The sequence below is a fragment of the Heptranchias perlo genome, chromosome 16 (genome assembly GCF_035084215.1).
Source record: "Heptranchias perlo isolate sHepPer1 chromosome 16, sHepPer1.hap1, whole genome shotgun sequence".
Taxonomy (NCBI): domain Eukaryota; kingdom Metazoa; phylum Chordata; class Chondrichthyes; order Hexanchiformes; family Hexanchidae; genus Heptranchias; species Heptranchias perlo.
Genome location: NC_090340.1, coordinates 46,741,769 through 46,769,024, shown reverse-complemented (window position 1 = coordinate 46,769,024; position 27,256 = coordinate 46,741,769). Strand labels below are relative to the sequence as shown.

The following is a 27,256-nucleotide window of genomic DNA, read 5'->3' as shown; positions in this document are numbered from 1 at the left end:
CTGCACTTAGTAGTAAAGGCATATTTCAGTACCTCGTCCCCATTTGGCACTTGCGACACTCTGCAGCTTCCCATTACAGAACACCATCCACTTGTCACATCCCTTCCTTCACTACATGCAGGTAAAAAGATATCCTGCTGACATCCTTGCTATCAGACTTCCTGCATGCACTAAATGCCTGCCAGTGTCATTCCAAGTGGTGTCCTAAAGATTCAAGGCCACAATATCCTTCAGAAGGCTGGAGGTGGTGAAGCAGGAGAACATGTCCCTGTGCAGGATTTGTAGAAATGACCGTGCATCTGATCAGAATAATGAACAAGTACTATCACACAAACCATTTGATGCAGCATACCAGCTACCTGCCCTGGGTAGCTGTGTTTAAAGTCCAGCAGAGCCTCTTTATGTCTTCACTGGTATGACCCATGAAGAACCAGCAGGAACAGTCCCCACACACATCAACTAGCATTATTCACTGCATTTTACATTCACAAGTATCAACTCAGAAACATCACTCTGGGGCACCTAGATACTCAGTTTGAGGGCAGTTCACTGGGTGATCCACTGAGTACTGGTGAGCAGGAGCAGGTGGAATTGGAAGAGGAGGAACAGGAAAGCAAGGTCACCTTTGTCCAGGTGAGGCCAGGGATTCCAAACTATGTGTCCAGTTTTTAAAAAAAAAAGACATTTTGAAGAGAAGCAGGGAGTTCGTCCAGTGTTCTGGCCAACATTCTTTCCTCAGCCACCACCACCATAAATTCATTTAATTTCTGTGTGTAGGATGTTGTTGTAAGCAAATTGAGTGTTGCCACTACCTCTAATAAACAGTTGAAAGGAGACGCACAACACCCGGTTATAGTCCAGCAGCTTTATTTGAAATCACAAGCTTTTTCGGAGCTTTGCTCCTTCATCAGGTGAAGTGAAGAGATGCATATAGGCACAGCATATATAGTCAGAGAACAATGCCTGGTGATTACAGATAATCTTTCTAACTGCCCTTTATCACACCTCGGCAGAGAGATAATCACAGCAATCAAAGGAGTGAATGGTGTTCAAACAGGTTAGTCAGGGAAACATTACAACCAAGAATACTGAGGTGGGGTCACGAGGGGTCAAATGTAGCAGATGCTGGGGTTTGTATTAAAAACAGATAACTTTTTTTTGCTGGAAATTGCAGCAGGTCCTGCCGCATCTGTGTATGGAGAACAAGCCAACTACGACTTGAGTCTGGATGACTCTACGTCAGGTGGGGTTACATGTAGCGTGACATGAACCCAAGATCCTGGCCTCAACCGGGATCTTGGGTTCACGTCACGCTACATGTAACCCCACCTGACGTAGAGTCATCCAGACTCAAGTCATAGTTGGCTTGTTCTCCATACACAGATGTGGCAGGACCTGCTGCAATTTCCAGCAAAAAAAAGTTATCTGTTTTTAATATAAACCCCAGCATCTGCTACATTTGACCCCACCTCAGTATTCTTGGTTGTAATGTTTCCCTGACTAACCTGTTTGAACACCATTCACTCCTTTGATTGCTGTGATTATCTCTCTGCCGAGGTGTGATAAAGGGCAGTTAGAAAGATTATCTGTAATCACCAGGCATTGTTCTCTGACTATATATGCTGTGCCTATATGCATCTCTTCACTTCACCTGACGAAGGAGCAAAGCTCCGAAAGCTTGTGATTTCAAATAAAGCTGCTGGACTATAACCGGGTGTTGTGCGTCTCCTTACATTTGTCCACCCCAGTCCATCACCGGCATCTCCACATCATGTCTAATAAACAGTGACTGCACTTCCAGAAATAATTGGCGTAATGAGCTTTGAGATGTTTAAGAGCAGAAAAAATAGGAGCAGGAGTCGGCTATAAGGCCCCTCAAGTCTGCTCCCCATCAATAAGATCATGGCTGATTGTCGACCTCAACTCCACTTTCCCACCTGATCCCCATATCCCTTGGTCCCCTTAGAGTCCAAAAATCTATCAGTATCAGCCTTGAATATATTCAACAACTGAGCATCCACAGCCCTCTGGGGTAAAGAATTCCAAAGCTTCACAACCCTCTGAGTGAAGAAATTCCTCCTCAACTCAGTCCTAAATGCTCGACCCCTTATCCTGCGACTATGCCTCCTAGTTCTAGACTCTACAGCCAGGGGAAACAGCCTCTCAGCATCAACCCTGTCAAGCTGTTTCAGAATCTTATATGTTTCAATGAGATCACCTCTCATTCTTCTAAACTCCAGAGAATATAGGCCCATTCTATAGGGATTCTCAGAGATGTGATAAAACATTGTATCAATGAAAGCCTTTTAGATATATAATTATATAAAAAATAAAAACAGCACTACAAAATATTCCTTCGTCTATTAAATTGATAAGCAAATGTTTACAATTAAGTGATCAGTTCGCCAACTGACTCTTGTTTTGGCGTCCTTCCAGCTTCTTCGGCCCTCCTCTCCAAACTGCCAGGTAATGAAGGACGCTTTCTCTGCCTGGGCAAGGTGTTGACAAACTTGGTCCAATTGTCCCGCCTCTCTTTCAAGATGATTGGATGTATCCTTTCGAAAGACGCTCCATTCGAACACAATTCCTCCTCTTGATTCGGCTGAAGAGATGTCAATCTATTTAGGCTCCGCCCCTTGCATCAGCGGGCGTTCGGGCGTCTCTGTGGTTTCAACGGTGGCCAATAGCGAGGCTTTAAATGGCGTCGACAGGTTGTAGAGGCAAACACAAATTCCAGTTTGAGTTGGTGCCTGTAATAGGGTGGTAGGATCATCACTATAAATGTTCACTTAAAACTCCATTCTCCCCTCGTTTTGGACTTCGTCATTGTCGTTTTACACTTCTACCCAGATTGTGAGACAAGCGGTGCTACGTCCCAGCCGGGGAGTATGAGTGTGAACGGGCGGTGGGCGAGAGGTGAGAAGGAGGCGGGAGTTGCAGAAGGCCGCGGCGGGAGATCTGGAGCGTCTACTGCACTGGCTGGGGCAGGTAAAAGTGGCAATGGTAAAAGTGGCAATGTACAAAAAAAATAAACGTTATATACGTATAAATCGTTGCACCGTTACTAAGAAAAGAGCTTTCCCGTTAGGGTAAATATTTTCATTAAGTTAACAGTTTTGTTTTGAAATAGAAGGAATTGCCGCTTCTAAAATAAACAGCACATTTTCTTCCAAAACAGTTTTGTAAATATTTAATGATTTTTTGGAATAACCTCTCCAATTCAGAAACAACTAGTTATCTTGTATCATGGGTGAAAATGTATTTTCATAAAGCCTTCATTATAGAATCATAGAACAATACAGCACAGAAGCAGGCCATTTGGCCCATTGTGCCACTGGATAGTTTTGAAAGAGCTATCCAATTAGACCCATTCCCCTGCCCTTTCCCCATAGCCCTGCATATTTTTCCCCTTCAAGTATTTATCCAATTCCCTTTTGAAAGTTAATATTGAATCTACTTCCACCACCCTTTCAGGCAGTGCTTTCCAGATCAGAACAACTCGTGTTTAAAACATTTCTCCTTATGTCACCTCTGGTTCTTTTGCCAATTACCTTAAATCTGTGTCCTCTGGTTACTGACCCTTCTGCCACTGGAAACAATTTATCCTTACTTACTCTATCAGAACCTTTCATGATTTTGAACACATCTCTTAAATCTCCCCATAACCTTCTCTGCTCTAAGAAGAAGCACAGCTTCTCTAGTCTCTCCACATACTTGAAGTCCTGCATCTGTGGTACCATTCTAGTAAATTTTCTCTGCACCCTCATTAAGGCCTTGACATTCTTCCTAAAGTGTGGTGCCCAGAATTGGACACAGTACTCCAGCTGGTGCCTAATCAGTATTAGATAATGGTTTAGCATAACTTCCTTGCTTTTGTACTCTATGCTCCTGTTTATAAAGCCAAGGATCCCATAAGCTTTTTTAACAGCCTTCTCATCTTGTCCTTCCACTTTCAGAGATTTGTGTATGTGAACCCCCAGGTCTCTCTGTTCCTGCACCCCCTTTAAAATTGTACCATTTGGTTTCTATTGCATCTCTTCTTTCTTCCTGCTAAAATGTGACACTTTCCACATCTGTGTTAAATTTCATCTGGCATGTGTCTGCCCATTTCACCAGTCTGTCTACGTCCTCCTGAAGTCTGTTACTATCTCCTCATTGTTTACTACATTTCTGCGTTTTGTGTCATCTACAAACTTTGAAATTATCACCTGTATACCTACGTCCAGATCATCAATATATATCAAAAGAGCTATATATTTATACTGTATTCTTGTTACTTGTCGAATTGTATCTTTACAATTATGTTGAGTGTACCTGCTGCATAAGAATGGTAAAGACTGGAAGACTTCAAAAAGGTTTTCTGTACAATACATAATGTGTAACAAATGGCTAGGAGTGATATTTAGAGTACCTGTCCAATGCATCGGACTTAAAATGTTAGGGTCATTGTTTGTGCCCATAATGATGTGAGTTCCTTATCTTGGAGGTTCCAAAGTGGGCAAGGAAAAACTGGTGTTGGAAATTTTCAGGGATCTTCTAGTGCTTGGCTTGAGTAACATTGATTAAGGCCTGGGAGCAGTCAGGTCAGACTGAAATTTTATCTTTAGTTCTTCTCGTAAAATGTTTGAACATTGCTTGTTGTTTACTCATCATATCTTGATCAAATTACAGCCTTGTAATTCTGTCTATATTCATTATGCTAATATAATTTTTCGATAAGGCATGACAAAGATTTCACTTTCTAAGGATTTTCAAGTGTATTTTAGTCTGGGTTGGAGTTTATCCTGAAATATACTGTATATGTTTTATTTTTGCTGTTCAGTGATTTCACATTTTTATGGCTATTCTGTTTTAGGCAAGCTGCAACTGTCAAGATGTACAAGTGTGTATACATGTACATGTGTGTATACATCTTCACTATGCAATGTCTAATACACCTTGACATGAACAGGTTCTTTTGTCTTAGGTGACTGCCAGTACAAATATTACAGTGGATATAAAAATGCCACATAAATTTATTTGTGTATTTTGGTGTTCCCTTTTTCTCACATTTTATCTTGTAACATTTTGCTTAAATAACAACTATGGGCAAACACTTTTCAGAAAATGTTGTTACTGCAATGTCATATAAGAGATTTCAATTCTGTGCTCTGGAGCTGGTGCACTACAAATAGCATTCATTCAAGAGATTAGCACTAAGCAACTGTAGTCAGAAAAATGATCGTGGCTGCTAACTAACAGATTAAAAACATAAAACACAGAAATAAGGGAGCAGCAGTAACTGAGTGTATGCCTCTCAAGTTCACCAGAATGCCCACAGAGTTCTAATTAGCTTCTTAAATTTCTGCAAATTTGGGCGTTGGGAGAGGGCATGAAAAGCTCAATTAGCTTCTGTTTCAAAACCTTTAATATTGCGTATGTGCATGACTAGAGTATCTCCAGTGCAAACATCAGAAAACTATCTGAAGACTCCTACAGCAGCAAGTAATTAACGTGTTCTGGGAGAAAAGAACTGTTTATTGTAACATTTTTCTAGAGATGGAAATCAGAACTTCATACAGATTTGGAGTATCAGTTGGTACTTTTAAGTACAATAGAAGTGCTCTCTCTGGCCTTCCATTGCTATTGACCCAGCTTATATGGTGGGAATTCCAGTCATTAAAATGCATAATTAGTTTCCACTTGCTAATATTTATTTCTGCTCTTGAGGTTTGCTCATCCAAGTTTGGTTTCAGTGTCAGAAGATATTGACCTTCAAATCTACTTTCGTAGGAAAGCATCCACATTGTAAATAATTGATAGATTCTGAAGGGAATGATTTTCCACCAATTCCACCAATCTTGTGTTAGATAAAGGACCAAGATGAGTTTGCATACTTTACTGATTCACTACACTATTTTCAGATTCACATTTTGCTAATCTGGCGCACACAGAAAAATGTAATCTTGGCATAATTTGATGCCATCGACATTGATTTCAGTAAATCCTGACTGGTTAACATTTTGAGAAGTATTGAGTGAAACCCAGCTCCTGCTGATGCTGAGGACATATAGTTTAGGGAAAAATTGGTGATTCCAAAAGAAAACTGAGGATGCTACTTCCATTTGTTGAGGTAGAAAAAGGAAGTTTATTGTTTTATTTTTTGTCCCTCTCTTTGCCAATTTTCTCCCCTGTCCTAAAGTTGTTGACCTCTTACTGAGGTACAATTCCATGGGCAGCACTCACATTCTGGTAACCTTGTCCAACTGGTCACTATTCATAGGTGAACCTTTTTATAGTGAATGCCAGCTGTAGTAGCAGGGAGTATCACAGCTAAGTGCCATGCGACTTTCACACATGCATGTACACTCGAACTTTCAACCAGATTGTTGGATATCAGTTAAGAGCACTGAGGCCAGTTGTAGTGCGCCTACTGCTGGCCTGATGGAGATCAGCTAAGTGAGCATGTACTGGTGATTGAATTTGGACTTTCCTGGAATCAAGTTATTTAAGCAATATATATGTGAATCATGAAGAATGAGGGATTATGTGAATTCTGCGATTTGTTCAATTGTTTTACTCCTGCTTGTTAATTCATTGGTATCTTGCTTGGTATTTGAGTCTGCAACTAGAGTTTAGGAAATGTTAATACAAATTACATTGCTTTAACTGATCCCCATTTCATATTCTTGCAGTGTTTATTTTTAAGAACACTTTTTTGTACCTTTTTTAAAGACCATTAATCACAGGAACAGAGTTCCTGTGAAGTATATGACATATGCACTGAAAATGTTGTTTGAGCATATATTTTCTTGCCAGAAGATGATATAGTAATAAAACATCCATATCACCCATTGAATGTGTGCAATATCAACTGATGAAATAGTTATTTTAAAATAGTTCAGTCATTTATAACTTAAAATATTACAAAATGCATGTGTAGTAATGTAAGAATAACACTCCGCAACCATCTCGTACACCAACTCTACAGCAGACGCCGCAACCTCAAAACCAAGATAAAGTCCATACTCTCAACCTGTACTCAGGACACAGCAGACCAGCTACGAGACACCGCCAAACAGACGAGGCAACGGAACTACGCCGCCTACATGAAAACCAAGAGCAGGAAGCTTCAGAAACTCGGCATCACCACCAGCATCAACCAAGCCTCCCCCGGTACCACGGTTGCAACCACAGGGAAGTCTATCGTCAATTTATCCGACCACACCCTTCAACCAGACAAAATCGAAGTTCTCAGCCGAGGGCTCAATTTCTGCCCCACCACCAAAATGGACTCCATTGGTCTCGCGGCGGACACAGAGGAATTCATCAGGAGAATGAGACTCCGGGAATTCTTCCACAAATCCCAAGATTTCAGCAGCGAACCCAATGAGACAATCAACGATCCGGAACAGCAGACAGAGGGATCCGCGGTACAGCAACCGAAGAAGAAAGAGTCAAACTGGACTCCTCCGGAGGGTCGCTGCCCTAAGCTTGACATGTATGCTCGAGCTGTCAGGAAATGCGTCAATGCCAGATTCATCAGCCGCACTCACAAGACAGTCCAGAATGTCACCCGAGCACAACGCAACGCCATCGACGCTCTCAAGACCAACCGCAACATCGTCATCAAACCAGCGGACAAAGGAGGAGCCATCGTCATACAGAACAGAACGGACTATTGCAAAGAAGCATACCGACAACTGGACAACCAGGAACACTACAGACGGTTACCCGCAGATCCGACCAAGGAACACACCCACCGACTCAACAAACTGATCAAGACCTTCGATCCAGACCTTCAAAGCATCCTACGCGCTCTCATCCCACGTACTCCCCGCGTGGGAGACTTCTACTGCCTCCCAAAGATACACAAAGCCAACGCACCCGGACGTCCTAGCGTATCAGGCAACGGAACCCTGTGTGAGAACCTCTCTGGATACGTCGAGGGCATCCTGAAACCCATCGTACAGGGAACCCCCAGCTTCTGTCGCAACACTACAGACTTCCTACAAAAACTCAGCACCCACGGACCAGTTGAACCAGGAACACTTCTCACCACGATGGACGTCTCGGCACTATACACCAGTATCCCCCACGATGATGGCATCGCTGCAACGGCATCAGTACTCAACACCAACAACAGCCAATCCCCAGACGCCATCCTACAACTCATCCGCTTCATCCTGGATCACAATGTCTTCACCTTCGACAACCAGTTCTTTACCCAAACACACGGAACGGCCATGGGGACCAAATTCGCACCCCAATACGCCAACATTTTCATGCACAAGTTCGAGCAGGACTTCTTCACTGCACAGGACCTCCAACCAACGCTATAGACCAGATACATCGACGATGCCACGGCAACCTCTGCAAGACATGCCAGATCATCGACACAGACACCACCATCACACGAGAGGACATCACCCACCAGGTACATGGTTCATACTCCTGTGACTCGGCCAACGTTGTCTACCTCATACGTTGCAGGAAAGGATGCCCCGGAGCATGGTACATTGGCGAGACCATGCAGACACTGCGACAACGGATGAATGGACACCGCGCAACAATCGCCAGACAGGAGGGTTCCCTCCCAGTCGGGGAACACTTCAGCAGTCAAGGACATTCAGCCACCGATCTTCGGGTAAGCGTTCTCCAAGGCGGCCTTCGAGACACACAACGCAAAATCGTCGAACAGAAATTGTTAGCCAAGTTCTGCACCCATGAGGACGGCCTCAACCGGGATCTTGGGTTCATGTCACGCTACACGTAACCCTACCAGCGAAAAAAAGTTATCTGTTTTTAACACAACGGGTCATTCTCTGTCTTTCTCTTCCTTTCGGATGTTTCTCTCTCTCTCTCTGTCTGTCTTTTGTTCTGGCCGTTTGTGTATTCGGTGGCCCTGTAGGTAACATCTCTGTCTGAACACTTTGATTGCCTTGACAACGGGCAGTTGGAAAGATTATCTGTAATCACCAGGTATTTTTCTTTGACTATAAATGCGGTAACTTTCCATGGAATCCCACACTCGCTCACCTGACGAAGGAGAAAGCCTCCGAAAGCTTGTGATTTTCAAATAAAACCGTTGGACTATAACCTGGTGTTGTAAGATTCCTTACAAATGTAAGAATAGTTACGGGTTATAGAGACTTCCATTGTTCTGGCAGTGAGAATAGATATTTATCTCAATACTTAGAACAAATTATGAAACATACCTTTTTAGAATACTATTAACTTGCTTTTCATGTTAGTTATTTGACCTTCACCAGAAAACTACAGCTCTTTTCACCATAATGGAAAGCTTAAGAAGCTGGGCCTCCATTGAATTTTGGTGTAAGGATAATTGGCCCTATAGAGTGAATTGAAATGTTGCCGTGGGTCTCTATTTATGTTGTCAGGTATTGTGACACTGCAATATCAGTGAATCTGGGTGAAACAGCAATTTACTTGTACCTCTTCCAACTTAGTATATTGTATTCGCTACTCACGATGCGGTCCCCTCTACATTGGGGAGACCCAACGCAAATTGAGTGATTGTTTTGCTGAACATCTCCGTTCAGTCTGCAAGTGTGACCCTGAGCTTCCGGTCTCTTGCCACTTTAATTCGCCATCCCATTCCCACTCTGACCTCTCTGTTCCAATGAAGCTTGAGTAACAGCACCACATCTTTCTACTAGGCACTTTACAACTCTCTGGCCTTAACATTGAGTTTTAACAGAACCCTATTGTGTTCCTTAAACAGAGCCCTGTTCCCTAACCTCCAGGGCAGATTCAAGGCAAGTTGGCAGTTCCCACACTAATCTCCAAGACCATTCTTATTTTACACCTGCCACTTGCTCAGAGTAGTTGTAAGGAATATGAGTACTATTTGCATTTACCTTCTGTATTGCAACCTTCTATGGTTCTTGAGTCTATGCCCCTTATTACTGATTCATCAACCTTTCACTATTTACCCTCAGAACCTTGCATAATCTTAAACATGAAGTGTTTAAACTCAAAGTGGAGTACAACTGCCCTGAATTTTAAGTGCATTAGCCTCTTGGGCTGTCAAATGATTTCAACTAGCCGCCTATCCATGTGCACAAAAGCAACTGTGTCCTATGTGTTTTGTAATATAAAGCACTTCCTACATAATGCCAGCATTGAAAAGATTTTGCCAGTAATGTAAACCATTTTTCCAATTTTTTTTTTGTTTAACTATGCAAGTGCCACTCACACTGATCCAAATTGACTCAAAACTGAGTTTTGGCATTCTGTTTTGACTATAACATGACAATTGATCCCAATCGTTTTCCTCACCTATTTAAAAGCATGCACTTTGGGAAGAGGTTATTGGATAGTAATCGGGAACAGAAAGCTTGGCCTTTTTCACTCCTCTCTAGGCCACAGATACTTAAGCATTTACTGTTTCTCCACTCCACAGTTTAGATCAGTTAATTTAGTACAGGTGGGAGATCAACTGTGTAGCTCTTGGTCTGTATAGCTCAGTGCCATATACTTGCATTGATCCACCAATCTGTTGGAGGAGCTTGTGCTTACAGGTATAAAGGTAAATCAATAAATTGGACTTTACACTGCTATAGTTTAACAATTAATGGGAGTCAGAAGTTTAATCCTAATTTAGGAAAGGATTTTTATGAAGCGCCTTAGAATATGGAACACACAGGCTTTAAAAATTGCAATACTCACAAGAATATCAAATAGGATCAGGAGGAGGCCAAACGGCTCCTCAAGCCTGCTCCGCCATTCAATAGGATCATGGCTGATCTTCTACCTCAACTCCACAGTCCCGCCCCATCCCCATATTCCTTGATTCCCTTCATGTCCAAAAATCTATCAATCTCAGTTTTGAATATACTCAATGACTGAGCATCCGCAGCCCTCTGGGGTCGAGAATTCCAAAGATTCACAACCTCTGAATGAAGAAATTTTTCATCATCTCTGTCCTAAATGGCCGACCCCTTACCTTGAGACTATGACCCCTAGTTCTGACTTGCCAGCCAAGGGAAACATTCTCTCAGCATCTATCCTGTCAAGCCCTCTAAGAATTTTATACGTTTCAATGAGATCACCTCTCATTCTTCTAAACTCCAGAGAATATAGGCCCATTCAACTCAATCTCTCCTCGGGGTTATTTGTGAGGGTTGTCCTAACAATTTCTTCAGTTATGAAAATATTGTCTTAAAAATTGATCACTGTGCAATCATAGTGAAAGTGACCGATTGAGTTAGCCATTTATACGGCCATGTAATCATATTAATCATTCATGCCCGTACTATTATTTAAACCTACGTGATGACTGGCCTTAAATATAAATAAATGCAACAAACTTTACATTATTACCATTTCTAAGTGCTTCTGTTGTGGAAGGAAGTAAACCGAACTTATTGTCAGGGCCTATATTGTGGGTGCAACAAAATCTTCACAGATTTTCTGTTTTAAATATCGCGAGAGACGTAGTATCTCTGTTACATCACCTTTTTAAGCATTGATATAACGCTGAAATTTATCACGTTCTGAGGGAAGCAGTTTCATACAACAACAACCTGTCTTTTGTTTTTTGGATGCTGACAGATGTGCTGTGTATTTCTAGCATTTTCACTTTTTTTTCCCTCTCTTTATTTGAGATTTGATGATATTAGCACCAAAATTGCAATTTTGTGCTCCTGCTACGGTCTCTGTATTCATTATATTGACCTAAATGAGACCAGCAAAAGGATTTTGAAGTACTTATCATAAGGAGGTGAGATTGAGAAAAGCCCATTTAGCCTATCTGGTATACCATTTGTATTGGATCCCTGAAAGTTGTTTGAGACTCAATGCCAGTCATAGTTTTGTGAATTACCTAGTCAGGATTGTTTTGAGGGCTCTGCGATGACTTGGCCAGTCAATACCAATTAAAATTTTGCGAGTCAAAGTGTTACTTTGAAAACAAAACATTTTGCCTTCCAAGCAGTTTTGCTCCGAACTCCCAAAAGATAAAGCATTTCTTCACACTGATGTTGTAAACCAAAAAGAAACTAAATCACTTTACATCTCAAAGGAACATATCAATATGTTGTATCCTTTCCATGCATTAAAACGCTCCCTTGAAAAGACTGAGTGGTTTGTCTTTTTTTGGAGTAAAGGTCTCCTTAGTGTTCAATATGGGTGGAATTGTGGAAATTGTGTGAAAATAAGTTCACTGAACAAATATGTGCAAATTGTTTACCTGTATCGAGAAGGCCTGATAGAAAGACAGAAATGTACAGGACCAGAAGAGACCATTGTGGTCCATCTGGTCAGTCCCAAAGATTGGAAAATATTATTTGATCTCTCTGTCCCCCGAGCCTTCCCAATCATTGTTCTTACTAAATATCTGTGCTGTTCCCTTTTCAATTTGTTGATGTTAGCCATCTCTACTTCCATTGTGGGCAGTCTGCTCCATATGCTCACCATAGTATAAGGTAGCGAGATCTAAACTCTCTCCCCACTTTCCCCTTTCTGAGTTGGAGTCTCTTCATCCTTGTTGTGCCAAACAGAGATTAGCTTTTAATCTATACCTCTTAGCACCAGTAAGATATCCTCTGAGCTGCATTTTCTCCAATGTAAACATTTCCAGATCCCCCAGCTTGTCCTTGTAGCTCGGCTGCCTGATCCAAGATGACAATTTAGTTGCCTTTCAATGTGCGCTTTGTGTAATATGATGGCCAAAATTGTATGCAATACTCCAGGTGTGGCCAGACTAATGCTTCGTACAAGTTCATTATTGCTTCTCGGGACTTTTGCTCTGGATCAACATCTTCAGGTCTGGTTTATTTTTTTTTACTTCTTTCAAGCACTGCGCTGATGGTGTCAGTGTGCAATTACCCCAAGGTCCCTCTTTTGTATTATGTATTGTAGACAATTACTATTTACCTTTCATTGTCACTGTTATTCGCCGTACCCGGTTTGCATCTATCCTCATTATCAACCCAACTTAATCTATGCCGGTTTCTCTGTATTTGGTCCATTTTGTTCCCTGTTATGTGGAATCTCCATAATGTATCAGCAGCAAACGTAAACATCTTTGTTTCTGTCTCCACTTCCAGATCATTTTATAAACATTGTAAACAGTAATGGCAAGGGCACTGATCCCTGAGATACCCTGCTAGCTGCCTCCTTCCATACTGTTGCAGTTCCATCTACAGCTAAACCTTTGTTTCCTCTGATTAAACCAATTTCCAATTCATTTCAGCAGCTTTTTCTACCCCCCCCCCCCCCCCCCAAAAAAAAATACCACATTCTGTGTTTACAACTCTGTGGAGTAATTTCCTGTGTGGAACTGTCAAAAGCTTCACTAAAATCTACTGAGTTCCATAACCATTAGTTCCACCTGATTTATCTGGGAAGAAACTGAGAATTTTTGTTTTGAGGAGCAGGTATATTGTTAATATACAACTAAGTACTGCACAAAATTATTACAAAATTGTTTCATATTTCTGATTAAACCTCTGTTGGTGTGCAGGGCATATCTTAGATTAAAAAAAATACAAAATTTGTTTTCATATCTGCAACTTGCGTTTTCTTTAGCAGGAGGTCTTGGTGTGAGATTTGGAATTAGTCGGGACAGTGGAACTGTACCTCAACCAGAGATGCAGGAGCTACTTGGTGAATTCCGAGCACTATATCAGGAACGATTACACCGGTTAGAAGCGTTAAATGATGGAAGAGAAGAAACTCTTGGGGTTTGTTTCAGTTCCTAATTATGTTAAATTAGAGAATGTTTATTCTGAAAACCTATTTAATCATTTATACGGTTGTTTGTTTACAGTTTAATTGTATAATTAAACAAAATGCTAAATTAAATTAAAGTACAAAATTGAAAATAAGACAATGCTGATTCTGTGCATAATTGTGCTACTTTAAGTGATTTGTTGGTATAATAAGTTGCATTGTGTGTGTAATTTAATATTTTTGTGAATGACCTTTTGGCAATAGCAAATTAATCTTATAATGTGGTACTAGTTTACTGATGCTGCAGACATTTATCTCACTCGATAGTGGGTTGGGAGTAACATTGCCATTGCCAGTCAGTACTAGTTTTATGTTGTTTGGCCTATGCAGACTATAATGTGGGTTAAGGCTATTTAAGCCCACATCAAGATACTTACTGCATTAGCTGCAGCCAGCAGAGTGAGATTTTCTTGCCATCAATCAGGGCCGGATTCAAACCCAGGTTTTAGAATTAAAAGGTTAATGAACTTAACATAGTCAATCAGCCAGTTGTAACATTCTATATTACCTTAAATTCTTCACTTACAGAGAATGCAAGGTCAACAGCATAACTTATCTTGCTACATGTATTTATGGCTGTAATGTGAAGACCCAAATTTAATAATTCTGAAGACTATAAAGCAAACAATTAAATTTAGAGGTCCCACAAAAAAAAGTAAATTAATGTTGATTTATTTTTCAAGACAGATTCAGATTAGAAATATAATTTCGATATGGAAAATCAAATTTATTATCTTAAAAGCAAAATACTGCAGATGCTGGAAATCTGAAATAAAAACAGAAAATGCTGGAGAAGCTCAGCAAGTCAGGCAGCATCTGTGGAGAAAGAAACAGGGTTAACGTTTCAGGTCGAAGACCTTTATTATCTTGATAGGTTAGTGCAAACTATTGAACATTATTGTACTGTAATAAAAGTGACATTTTAATCAATACTATCAAATGCATTAGCGTTTTAACATGGAAAAGCTTTTTGCTCCTGTTTAACAAGGTTCATCATTAGTTCTATATTGCTGGCTTATCTACTAAATGTAGAGTTGAACATCAAAATTGAGTATTTACTGTTATATAATATACAGCCCATTTACTACTGTATAAATATACAGTGCAGTTATACTCATGACTGGTTTATTTATTGCTTTGTTTATGTTTCTGTTTGTATTGATCCAGACATGATCACAGGATATTGTGCTATCCTTTTCTCTTTTGTCCCTTCCCAATGAAATTCTCTTTTTTACCCCCCCCCCCCCAAAAAAAAATAACACTTACCAAAGGATGTTTTGAAAGAATATTACCCTCTGATACTTTTTTGTTTAAAGTTTATTTTCCGTTAAAGAATTTGGAGTAAATGGAGTGGGAGTCAAATTGTTTATCTTAAAATATCTCTTAAAACCATGCAGCTCTTCTGGCTATCAGTTCAATTTCCTGTTTATTTCAAAAACACCAGCTGTATTACACTATTTTGAAAATATCAACTGTATTACACTATTTTACTAACTTAACCCTTGGACTGCCAACAGGTCCAGGGAAAATATGTATCCCTGGGCAGGACAATTTTTAAAAGAAGTTTTCAGCTTGTATGAGCTTTTCTTTGAATTGAGAAACCAAAGTAAAGGGCTAAGGCCTGTAGTGTGGGACATCACCATGATTGAAAAGAGTAAAACAGAAGAGAGAAATTAAAAAGTAATGGTTAGATTTTTGTAAACCCAAGCTTGGCAAAATCTAAAGATTGCAGGAAGAAGGAATGATTGAGAGGATTGAGGAATTCCCCATTTAAGGTCAGGCAAGAATGAGTTTGAGTAGAAGGCTGTGGGCTGAATCTTGATTTCTGTACATTGGGATTGTAGGGAAGAGCAAGTGTGTTGGGATGATACATTTGGATTTTAGAAAGAAGAGATGAAAGTTCAGAGGAGAGTGGCCATAGAAGTTTTGATTAAACTAGAGAAAGTTTTGAAACATTGCGATGGGGACTGAGCTTGAGGTGGCTGGGGGTGAGAGGAGCCACTGATCAAATTACAATTCTTTCATTCTATCCTGTCCAGGAATGTGAAAAAAAAAATCCTTCCTAGATTTGGGAACAGAATTCTTATCTTTTGCAGGCTTGAGATTTATAAAGAGTTAATAAGTGGGGGAGGAGCTAAATACGATTAAAATCACTAAGGAATTGGTACTCAGTAAATTAATGGGACTCAAGGCGGATAAATCCCCTGGACCTCATGGCTTACATCCTAGGGTCTTGAGGGAAGTGGCAGTAGGGATTGTGGATGCTTTGGTAATAATTTTCCAAAATTCTCTGGACTCGGCAAAGGTCCCGGCAGATTGGAAAACTGCTAATGTAACACCCTTATTTAAAAAGGGTAGCAGGCAGAAGGCTGGAAATTATAGACCAGTTAGCCTAACATCTGTGGTGGGTAAAATTTTGGAGTCTATTATTAAGGAGACAGTAGCGGAACATTTGGATAAACATAATTTAATAGCCATGATGTGGAGATGCCGGTGATGGACTGGGGTGGACAAATGTAAGGAATCTTACAACACCAGGTTATAGTCCAACAAATTTATTTTAAAATCACAAGCTTTCGGAGATTATCCCCTTCGTCACCTGACGAAGGGGATAATCTCCGAAAGCTTGTGATTTTAAAATAAATTTGTTGGACTATAACCTGGTGTTGTAAGATTCCTTATAATTTAATAGGACAAAGTCAGCATGGCTTTACGAAGGGGAAGTCATGTCTGACAAATTTGCTTGAGTTCTTTGAGGACGTAACGTACAGGGTGGATAAAGGGGAACCAGTGGACGTAGTGTATTTAGACTTCCAGAAGGCATTCGACAAGGTGCCACATAAAAGATTATTGCTCAAGATAAAGAATCACTGGATTGGGGGTAATATTCTGGCATGGGTGGAGGATTGGTTATCTAACAGGAAGCAGAGAGTTGGGATAAATGGTTCATTCTCGAACTGGCAACCAGTAGCCTGTGGTGTTCCACAGGGGTCGGTGCTGGGTCCCCAACTCTTTACAATCTATATTAACGATTTGGAGGAGGGGACCGAGTGTAACATATCAAAGTTTGCAGATGATACAAAGATGGGAGGGAAAAAACCTACAAGGGGATATAGACAGGCTGGGTGAGTGGGCGGAGATTTGGCAGATGCAATACAATATTAGAAAATGCGAGGTTATGCACTTTGGCAGGAAAAATCAGAGAGTAAGTTATTATCTTAATGGCAAGAAACTGGAAAGTACTGCAGTACAAAGGGATTTGAGGGTCCTAGTGCAAGAAAATCAAAAAGTTAGTATGCAGGTGCAGCAGGTGATCAAGAAGGCCAACGGAATGTTGGCTTTTATTGCTTGGGGGATAGAATATAAAAACAGGGAGGTATTGCTGCAGTTATATAAGGTATTGGTGAGACCGCACCTGGAATACTGCATACAGTTTTGGTGTCCATACTTAAGAAAAGACATACTTGCTCTCGAGGCAGTACAAAGAAGGTTCACTCGGTTAATCCTGGGGATGAGGGGGTGGACATATGAGGAGAGGTTGAGTAGACTGGGACTCTACTCATTGGAGTTCAGAAGAATGAGAGGCGATCTTATTGAAACATATAAGATTGTGAAGGGGCTTGATCGGGTGGATGCGGTAAGGATGTTCCCAAGGATGGGTGAAACTAGAACTAGGGGGCATAATCTTAGATTAAGGGGCTGCTCTTTCAAAACTGAGATGAGGAGAATCTTCTTCACTCAGAGGGTAGTAGGTCTGTGGAATTTGCTGCCCCAGGAAGCTGCGGAAGCTACATCATTGAATAAATTTAAAACAGAAATAGACAGTTTCCTAGAAGTAAAGGGAATTGGGGGTTACGGGGAGCGGGCAGGAAATTGGACATGCATTTAGATTTGAGGTTAGGATCAGATCAGCCATGATCTTATTGAATGGCGGAGCAAGCTAGAGGGGCCGATTGGCCTACTCCTGCTCCTATTTCTTATGTTCTTATAATTCCTGGGGGGGGGGGGGGAGGAAAGTCTATAAATTCGCAGGGCTACAAGGATAGGGCGGGGGTGGGACTAGCTGGATTGTTCTTGCATAGAGCTGGCGCGGGCTTGATCTGTCGAATGGCCTCCTTCCGTGCTGTAACCTATCAGTATTTGGTATGAAAAAGGAAACCGAGCTTCTTTGAGGCTGCTTTAGCAATGGAGGAGATGCAGCAGTTCCATTTAAGGTCAGAGGGGATAGTGAGGCATAAAATGTTGATATAAGATTATGAAGGACTAAAAGTAGAGCCATCAAAGGTAAGAGCTGCTGGTTAAACTTCCCAAAGATGTGAAGAAATTGTGTCTTTCAAGAATTGAAAGAAACAATTTTTTTTGTCTCAGTGGCATGCACTTCAAGATGAAGTAATTCAGCCACACTCTGAGTGGGCTGAAGATTGTGAGCACTGACAGCATACAATATGAAGGAAGTTGAATATAGAATGGAATTATCAGCAAAAAATGGAAAGGGTTGAATGATGAGAGGAGGAGGTCACTGACATGAAGAAGGAATAGAGCAGGAGAGAGGACGGATCCCAAGAAACCCTTGTTAAGTCAAAAGATGAGCCATCAACTGGAGAACCAAGCAATTGGAAAGGACACTGGATATCCATGAGCTCAGCTTTGTTTGGAGGTCACACGATGGTAACTTATTTAAAAATGCAAAGGAACGAGAGATGATTGAGCACATTCAAGAGCAGAGTCCCAGAGGTGTATAAGAAGACTACCAAAAGAATGGGCATAAAAAAAATCCATAATTCTCAATCATGGATTAGGCAAAACTTTTAATGAGATGTGTAATTTGAGAATCTGGAGCCGTTTCCAAAACTTTAGAAGTACTGATGCAAAGATGATGGAGCAACAATTAGGGTAAGAGAGATCACCTTTCAATGCAGGATGTACATGGGTAAATTTGCAAGGAAACGGAAAGGTGGATGGGGAATAAAAAAAATGGACAAGATTGCATAAGTTTGTAAGTTCACCTGCAAGCCATGAGGTACACCAAGCTGGTAGCATGTTTCCCTGGATTGGGGAACTCCAGATTAGCTCCCAAGGTAGTTTGGTTGCAAAACTGTTGGAAAATGAAAAGAGCCAAATGGGATGCAGGCTCTCCTCCTGGAAGTGACATCACTGAGTGATGTTTCTGAAGGCAGTGAGTCTTTTGTGACCAGTATCTGGAACAGGAAATTTGTGCGTGATACATAGACTTTTTAATATAGACATTTAGGGAATACTTTTAATGGAAGATACCTTCCCTTCCCCCCCCCCCCCCCCCCACACACACCCGTAACTGACTTTCCTCTTGAAATTTATTGAGCATATATTGATGAGAATGTGTACAAGAGATTTATTTATTGAAATATGGACTAGAAATGCCAAGACATCACTTGATTCCCAAGATGAATCTCCTAGGCATTAAAGGCCAAGTACTACCCTGGATTGATGCATAGCTGGAAGTTTGAAAACAAAGAGTGGTGATTCATGGAAAGTGTCTGAATGGAAACCAGTTTCCAGTGGAGTCCAACAGAGATTAATTTGAAGCTACTGATTAATTTCATAAAATGGGCAAAATATTGTCCAAGGCATCTTAAGTTTGCAGATGACTTCCAAATTGGTTGCAGCGGCCAATGCTGCTAACTAATGTGCAATAGTTCAAAGGGACTTGGGTAGGTTAGGTCAATGGGCAGAGGTGTCACAAATGGAGTTCAACATAGTGTAACAGTGATTTCAATGATGAAGAAACATTAGAGTAGTAGATAAATAGCTTTAATGAATATATGTACTTGTACCAACTATGTGGTAGTCTGAGGCATTCATTACTTCCTTCAGGGAGGATATTGCAGGCATTTTAATTTTTCTTGTTTGCTGAGAAGATTTGGTTGGATAATATACTCTTGCAGTTTATTTAATGAAGAAAGCCTGGAAATCTAGTACTCTTGCTCTCTTTTTGGGACTTAAACCTGCCAATTCACAAACTTGCATACCCCCCTCTTAAGCTTCTATATTTAACTTGCCTGGAAGACTATTTTTGATTTGACAGGAAGGGTAACTGTATTGTGATCTCACCCATGTTTCTACTCTAGGGTAGCTTCTGAATTTAGCTGCAACTGGAAATTTATCTTGTCTTCTTATGCAACTCTCCCTGAATTGGAAGCCGAACCACTTTGTGACCACCTTATTACGTTGATCGGAATAACCCACTTAATAAACAAATGTCATGGGGGAAGCATCATTTCTAAATGGTTGATATGTTGATTGCATTTTGCACTGTTAGCACTTTGCATTTACCTGCAAAAATATACAAAAGTTATTTCTTCCTAATCTATGGTGATTACTTTGGTTAGCCTAAAAAAAATGCAGAGATTCAGCAGGGGAGCAGAATCCAGAGCAGGATGGGAACCAGCAGGAACAGATCAAGGGTAACTCAGTGTAGAGTGAAAGATTCCACAGAACCATAGAAAAGATACAGCCCAGAAGGGGGCCATTCGGCCATCATGTCTGTGCCGCCTCGAAGAACAACCAGGTGCCCATTCTAATCCCATCTTCCAGCACCCGGTCCGTAGCCCTGCAGCTTACAGCACTTTAGGTGCAGGTCCAGGTACTTTTTAAAGAGATGAGGGTTTCTGCCTCTACCACCAATTCGGGCAGCAAATTCCATACACCCACCACCCTCTGGGTAAAAAACTTTCCTCATCTCCCCTCTAATCCTTCTGCCAATCAGCTTAAATCTATGTCCTCAAGTTCTTGAACTCTCCGCCAGGGGAAACAGGTACTTCCTGTCTACTCTATCTGGGCCCCTCATAATTTTGTACACCTCAATCAAGTCTCCCCTCAGCCTCCTCTGCTCCAAGGAAAACAACCCCAGCCTATCCAATCTCCCCTCATAGCTGCAATTTTCAAGCCCTGGCAACATTCTTGTAAATCTTTTCTGCACTCTCTTCAGGGCAATTACGTCCTTCCTGTAATGTGGTGACCAGAACTGCGCACAGTACTCCAGCTGTGGCCTTACCAGCGTTTTATACAGTTCCATCATTTACATCCTTGCTTTCGTATTCTATACCTCGGCTAATAACGGAGAGCATTCCATATGCCTTCTTCACAACCTTATCTACCTGTACTGCCACCTTCAGGATCCTGTGCACATGCACTCCAAGGTGTCTCACTTCCTCTACCCCTGTCAATATATTCCCGTTTACTGCGTATTCCCTTTTACTGTTTGCCCTCCCTAAGTGTATTACCTCACACTTCTCCAGGTTGAACTCCATTTGCCACTTTTCCGCCCACGCCACCAACCCATTGATATCTTGGAGTCTCCAGCTATCCTCTTCACTATCAACTACACGGCCAATTTTTGTGTCGTCTGCAAATTTGCCAATCATGCCCCCTACATTCAAGTCCAAATTATTAATATACACCACAGACAGCAAGGGACCCAACACTGAGCCCTGTGGAACACCACTGGAAATGGATTTCCATTCGCAAAGACATCTATCGACTTTTACCCTTTGTTTCCTGTTACTGAGCCAATTTTGGATCCAATTTGCTACATTTCCCTGTGTCCCATGGGCTTTTACTTTTCTGTCCAGTCTGCCATGTGGGACCTTGTCAAATGCTTTACTAAAATCCATGTAGACCACATCTACTGCACCACCCTCATCAATCCTCCTTGTCACTTCCTCAAAGAATTCAATCAGATTTGTAAGGCATGACCTTCCCTGAACAAATCCATGCTGACTATCCCAGATTAAACCATGCCTTTCCAAGTGACAGTTTATCCTATCTCTCAGTATTGATTCTAATAGTTTGCCCACCACCAAAGTAAGACTGACTGGCCTATAATTGTTCGGCCTTTCCCTCGTACCCTTTTTAAACAGTGGTACTACGTTTGCAGTCTTCCAGTCCTCCGGTACCTCCCCTGTCTTTAGTGAGGATTGGAAAATGATTCTCAGAGCATCCGCTATTTCCTCCCTGGCTTCCTTCAATAGCCTAGGAAACAATCCATCTGTCCCTGGTGACTTATCAACTTTCAAGGATTCCAGTCCTTCTAGTACTCCCTCTCTCGTTATGTTTACCTTATCCAATATTTCACACCTCTCCTCTATCTGCTTTGTGAATACGGAGGGAAAATATTCATTTAAAGCCCTACCCACCTCCTCTGCTTCTACACACAAGTTACCCTTATCATCCCTGATAGGTCTCACCTTTTCCTTAGCTATCCTCTTGTTCTTAATGTACTGATAAAACATCTTTGGGTTTTCTTTAATCTTACTAGCTAATATTTTTTCATGCCCTCTCTGCTTTCCTTATTTCCTTTTTTACTTCATCCCTGTACTTTCTATATTCCTAGGCTTTCTGCAGTATTTAGTTTTTTGTTACAGTCATAAGCTTTCTTTTTCTGCTTTATCTTGCCCCGTATACTTCTAGACAACCAGGGGGCTCTAAATTTGGCCATGCCACCCTTTTTCTTTGAGGGAACGTGTCTGCATTGTACCTGTATAATTTCACTTTTTGCCACCGATTTCTCCTCAAGTAGTTGTGTCCAGTCCACTTCTGCCAAATCATCCCTTAGTTCTGTAAAATTTTCCTTTCCCCAATTTAAAACGTTTACTCCTGATTTAACTCTGTCCTTTTCCATAATAATGCTAAAACTAACTGAATTGTGGTCACTATCCCCGATATGGTCACCCACTGTCACGTCACCCACTTGCCCATCTTCATTTCCCAGGACTAAATCTAGAATTGCATCCCCTCTTGTTGGGCTTGTCACGTACTGGCTAAAGACGTTCTCCTGGACACCGATCAAGAATTTTGTGCCCTCTGTGCCCCTCACACTGTTTGAATCCTAGTTGATGTTAGGGTAGTTGAAGTCCCCTAATATTATTGCCCTCTGATTTTTGCACTCAGAAATTTGCCTACATATTTGTTCTTCTATCTCGCTTTCGCTGTTCGGGGGTCTATAGTACACTCCTAGTAGTGTGACTGCCCCTTTTTTATTTCTTAGCTCAACCCATATGGCGTTGATTGATGATCCATTTAGCACATCATCCCTTCTCACAACTGTAATTGATTATTTAACCAATAATGTTACCCCCCCTCTTTTTATCACCCACTCTATCCTGCCTTAAAACTCTATATCCAGGGATATTGAGCTGCCAATTACTCTATTGACCAAAATAAAGACAATTTCTGTTATTTTTTACGAAAAGGTTAGCTTCTGGTATGTATGACCTAGTACTACACTGAACATTGAATTTTCCCACTAGATCATTGTGGGAGCTATGGAAAGGCTGTTTGTTGACACATTATGAAAATTGTGTGAAAGAGTACTATTTATTTATGCTTTGTGTGATTCATACCCCAAATTGTAGACTTCAGTTGTACTCGTGTTTCCAGGGATTCCTAAACGGAATTGAGAACCTCATAATAGCTTGGTACTGAAGTTCTAATGAGCGCTAAGATCACAGACAATTTTCATTTTTAACTAATGCAGTGTTGCCAACACTTGTCATTTAAACAACTTTTTGATTTTATTGAATCTCAATCTATTGAGGTTTCTCTCTCTTTGATAAGGGAATATCAGAAGCTGGGAACTAAATTAAAAAGCAGGACCTCACGTGTGGTAATCTCAGGATTACTACCCAAGCCACATGCTAATTCACATTGGGATAGACAGATCAGGAAGGTTAATGCGTGACTGAAAGAGTGGTGTAGGAAGGAGGGGTTCCATTTCATGGGACACTGGCACCAATCCTGGGACAGGAAGAAGCTGTATCCCTGGGAGGGGCTCCACCTGAATCGAAATGGAACCAGTATCCGAGCGGAAAGGATAAATAGGGCTGTCAATGGGACTTTAAATTAGTACGGGGAGGGATCTGGCGAAGAAAACAAGTCTGAAGAAAAAAGAAATAGGCGATGAGAGTAAAGGTCAGACCAAGGTAAGAAATAAGGGTAACATAAACGGTCAGGGAACAAACACAGTTAAAGAACATGAGTACAAAATGACTGTTCCCCCTCCCTTTCTTTTTAACAATTACTAAAAACATTAAATTGCCTGTACAGCAATGTGCACAGCATCTGAAACAGAACAGGGGAACTGGAGGCAATAATTCATTGCGAGGAGCCAGATATAGTTGAGATAACTGAAACAGAATTATATAAGGAACAGCACTGGCAGTTAAATATTGCAGAATATAATGTATTTAGAAAGGATGGGGAAGGAAGAAGGGGGGTGGGGTGGGTGGGGTAGCTGTACTAATTGGAGACACCATAATGGCAATAGGAAAAAAAAGACATAAGTAATATTAAGACAGAAACCAAATCCTTATGGATTGAGACAAAGGATAAGAATGGATCGATCACATTAACGGGTAAATTCTACAGACCACCGAATAGTGGAAGGGAAGTGGAGGATGAAATATGTCGACAAATCTATGAAATGAGTAAAAAACATCGAATAATAATCATGGGAGATTTCAACTACCCTCAAATAAACTGGCAAGAAGAGGCAGGCAAAGGAGAAAAGGGAATGTTGTTTTTAGTGTGTACATGACTCCTTTCTTACCCAGTATATGAGAAGCCCAACAAGAGAGGAATCACTGCTGGATCTAGTATTCTGAAATGAAGCAGAACAGATAAAAGAAGTAAACGTAGGGGAACATCTAGGCATTAGCGATCATAACATGATAGGGTTTAAAATAATTGAGTAAGACATAAGTAAGACAAAGACCAAAGTAATCGATTAGGGAAAAATTAAATTTTTAGAGGATGAGAATGGTAAACGGGAGAAAAAATGTTGACAAAGAGAGAGAACAGCAGTGGGTAATATTTGAAACTGATCAAGAGAGTTCAGGAGAAGTATATTCCTCTGAAAAGCAAGAACAAACTAGCCAATAATGAAACACCATGGATGAATAAAGAGAGAAGGGTAAAATTGAAATTAAAGAAAAAGGCATACTCTATGCACATAGACAATAAAGGAGAGGATGACAAAAGGGAATACAAAGAGGTTAGGAAAGAAGTCAAAACAATTAGGAAAGCAAAGAGGAACTATTACAGAATATAAAAAGAAATAGTAAAGTATTCTACAGATACAAAATTAACAAAAGGAAAATCAGAGTAAGGATAGGCCACAAAGGGAGGCACATGATGAATTCACAGATAACAGCGAAATGGCAGAAATATTGAATAGTTACTTTGCATCCGTATTTACCAGGGAGACTAGCAAGATGGGCAGGATATTAGAAGAAGAGATCAAAAAATATATTAAAACATTTAAGATAGAAAGGTGTGCTATAATTGATAAACTAATCAAATTTAGGGAGGATAAGACCCCTGGTCCAGATGGATTGCATCTGCAAATATTAAAAGAAGTTAGTGAGGAAATAGCAGAGGCACTATTAGATATATATAAAAATTCACTTGAAAAGGGAATAGTGCCAGAGGACTGGAGGACAGCTAATGTTATTTCTATATTTAAAAGGAAGATAGAACAAGTCCAGGGAACTATAGACCAGCTAGCTTAACATCAGTTGGAGGAAAGATAATGGAATCTTTACTCAAAGATGTAATAGAAAGACATCTAGAGAATGAAAATATAATAAAGAATACCCAGCACGGATTTCAGAAAGGAAAGTCTTTGAAAAAGTAACAGAAAGATTAAACAAGGGTAATGTAGTAGATGTAAAATATTTGGATTTTCAAAAGGCCTTTGATAACGTACCGCATTGTAGACTTGTGGCTAAGGTCAGAGCATGTGGAGTCGGGATAGGTAGGAGAATGGGTAGCAAATTGGCTACAAAATAGAAAACAGACATTAGGGGTTAAGGGTAGCTACTCAGACTGGCAAAAGGTTGGAAGTGGTGTTCCAAAGAGATCGGTGCTGGGACCACTGTTGACAATTTTCATTAACGATTTGGATTCGGGAACCGGAAAGACAATTTCAAAATTTGCAGAGGACACCAAATTGGAGGGTGTAGTTAATACAAAGGAAGAATGCGTCAAAATGCAAGAGGACATTAATAAGCTTAATGGGCGTGTAATTGGCAAATGAATTTCAATATAGATAAGTGTGAGGGTGGTGCATTTTGGTAGGAAGAATAACAAGGCTACATACTACTTGGATAATAAAAGTCTAAACGGGATAGAGGAGCAAAAAGATCTAGGGGTACAGATGCACAAATCACTAAAAGTAGTGACTCAAGTTAATCAGGCCATAAAAAAGGCAAATCCAGCACCAGGATTCATTTCTAGAGGGATAGAAATGAAAAGCAAAGAAGTGATGTTAAGCTTGTGTAGAAACTTGGTTAGAACACACTTGGAGTATTGTACACAGTTCTGACCTCCATATTATAGAAAGGATATAGAGGCATTGGAAAAGGTACAAAAAAGATTCACAAGAATGATCCCAGAACTGAGAGGATATCCTGATCAGGAAAGGCTGAGGACTCTTCTCTGGAAAAAGAGAAGGTTGGGTGGTGAGCTGACAGAGGTCTCTAAGATAGTGAAAGGGTTTGATAGGGTGGACGTGGAGAAAATGTTTCCATTTGTGGGGTAGTCCAAAACTGGAGGTCATAAATATAAAATAGTTGCTAATAAATCCAAAAGGAATTCAGAAGAAACTTTTTTACCCGAAGAGTGGTAAGAATGGAACGCACTAACACAAGGAGGAGTTCAGACAAATAGCATAGATGCATTTAAAGGGAAGCTAGATAAGCACATGAGGGAGAAAGGGATGGAGGATATCCTGATAGGGTTAGATGAAGCAGGGAGGGAGTAGGCTCGTGTGGAGCATAAACGCTGGCATAGAGCAGTTGGGCTGAATGGCCTGTTTTCTGTGCTGTAGTTTGATGTAACACTCTTCAATCCCTGTGAATTGTCTGCATTAATACAATAGTAACAAGTTTGGTAGTGTTGTGGATGATTGGATGGGCCTTGTTTTTGATTCTGGTACTGATAGTTATAGATATATTAACACATTCTATTCAAGCAATCCATTAAGGATTTGATATGTTCAGTAATTCTGTTCTTACAGTTCTGTCAATAGCCTAATATTATTGTATTTCTGCTAAAATTGATAACTGCTTTATCAGACATTGTTCCTTTGCAAAACAAAAGGCATTTTAGAAGCGGGTTATCTATATAATGGCTGAAATGATCCAAATTATTGACCTTTAATGTTGCTGTGTTGTGGTTTGCTGTGATGACCTGTTTTGTCAAGCAATGTGACAGTGTTGTGTTCTGAAAATATTATACACATTGGTATGTTGTGTTCCTTGCTCAAGTAGAGTAGTATCTATAAACACTGTCATTGCCATATTTGAAAACTGATTTGTTGATTTGCATTTGGACTGGTATTTTTGGATTCAACAATTTGAGTGCAACAGAATATCTGGTTTACATACATGGAATCCTCAGCTACCAAAGTAAGTACTTTTTCAGAGCAGCGCTACCAATAAATATCAAGGCTAAATGTAAACAAACTGTATTTAAAATTTAT

At 40.5% G+C, this 27,256-nt stretch overlaps 1 protein-coding gene across 1 annotated transcript in view; it reads left to right on the top strand.

Annotated features, from left to right (window-relative positions):
- The first annotated feature begins 2,662 nt into the window (after positions 1-2,662).
- LOC137333349 (early endosome antigen 1) overlaps positions 2,663-27,256 on the top strand; it is a 586,801-nt gene continuing 562,207 nt past the window's right edge. Inside the window, exons 1-2 of the mRNA XM_067997503.1 lie at positions 2,663-2,988; positions 13,534-13,688. Coding sequence (XP_067853604.1) covers positions 2,889-2,988; positions 13,534-13,688 — 255 coding nt within the window. The 5' untranslated portion in view covers positions 2,663-2,888. The remainder of the gene's footprint in view (positions 2,989-13,533; positions 13,689-27,256) is intronic.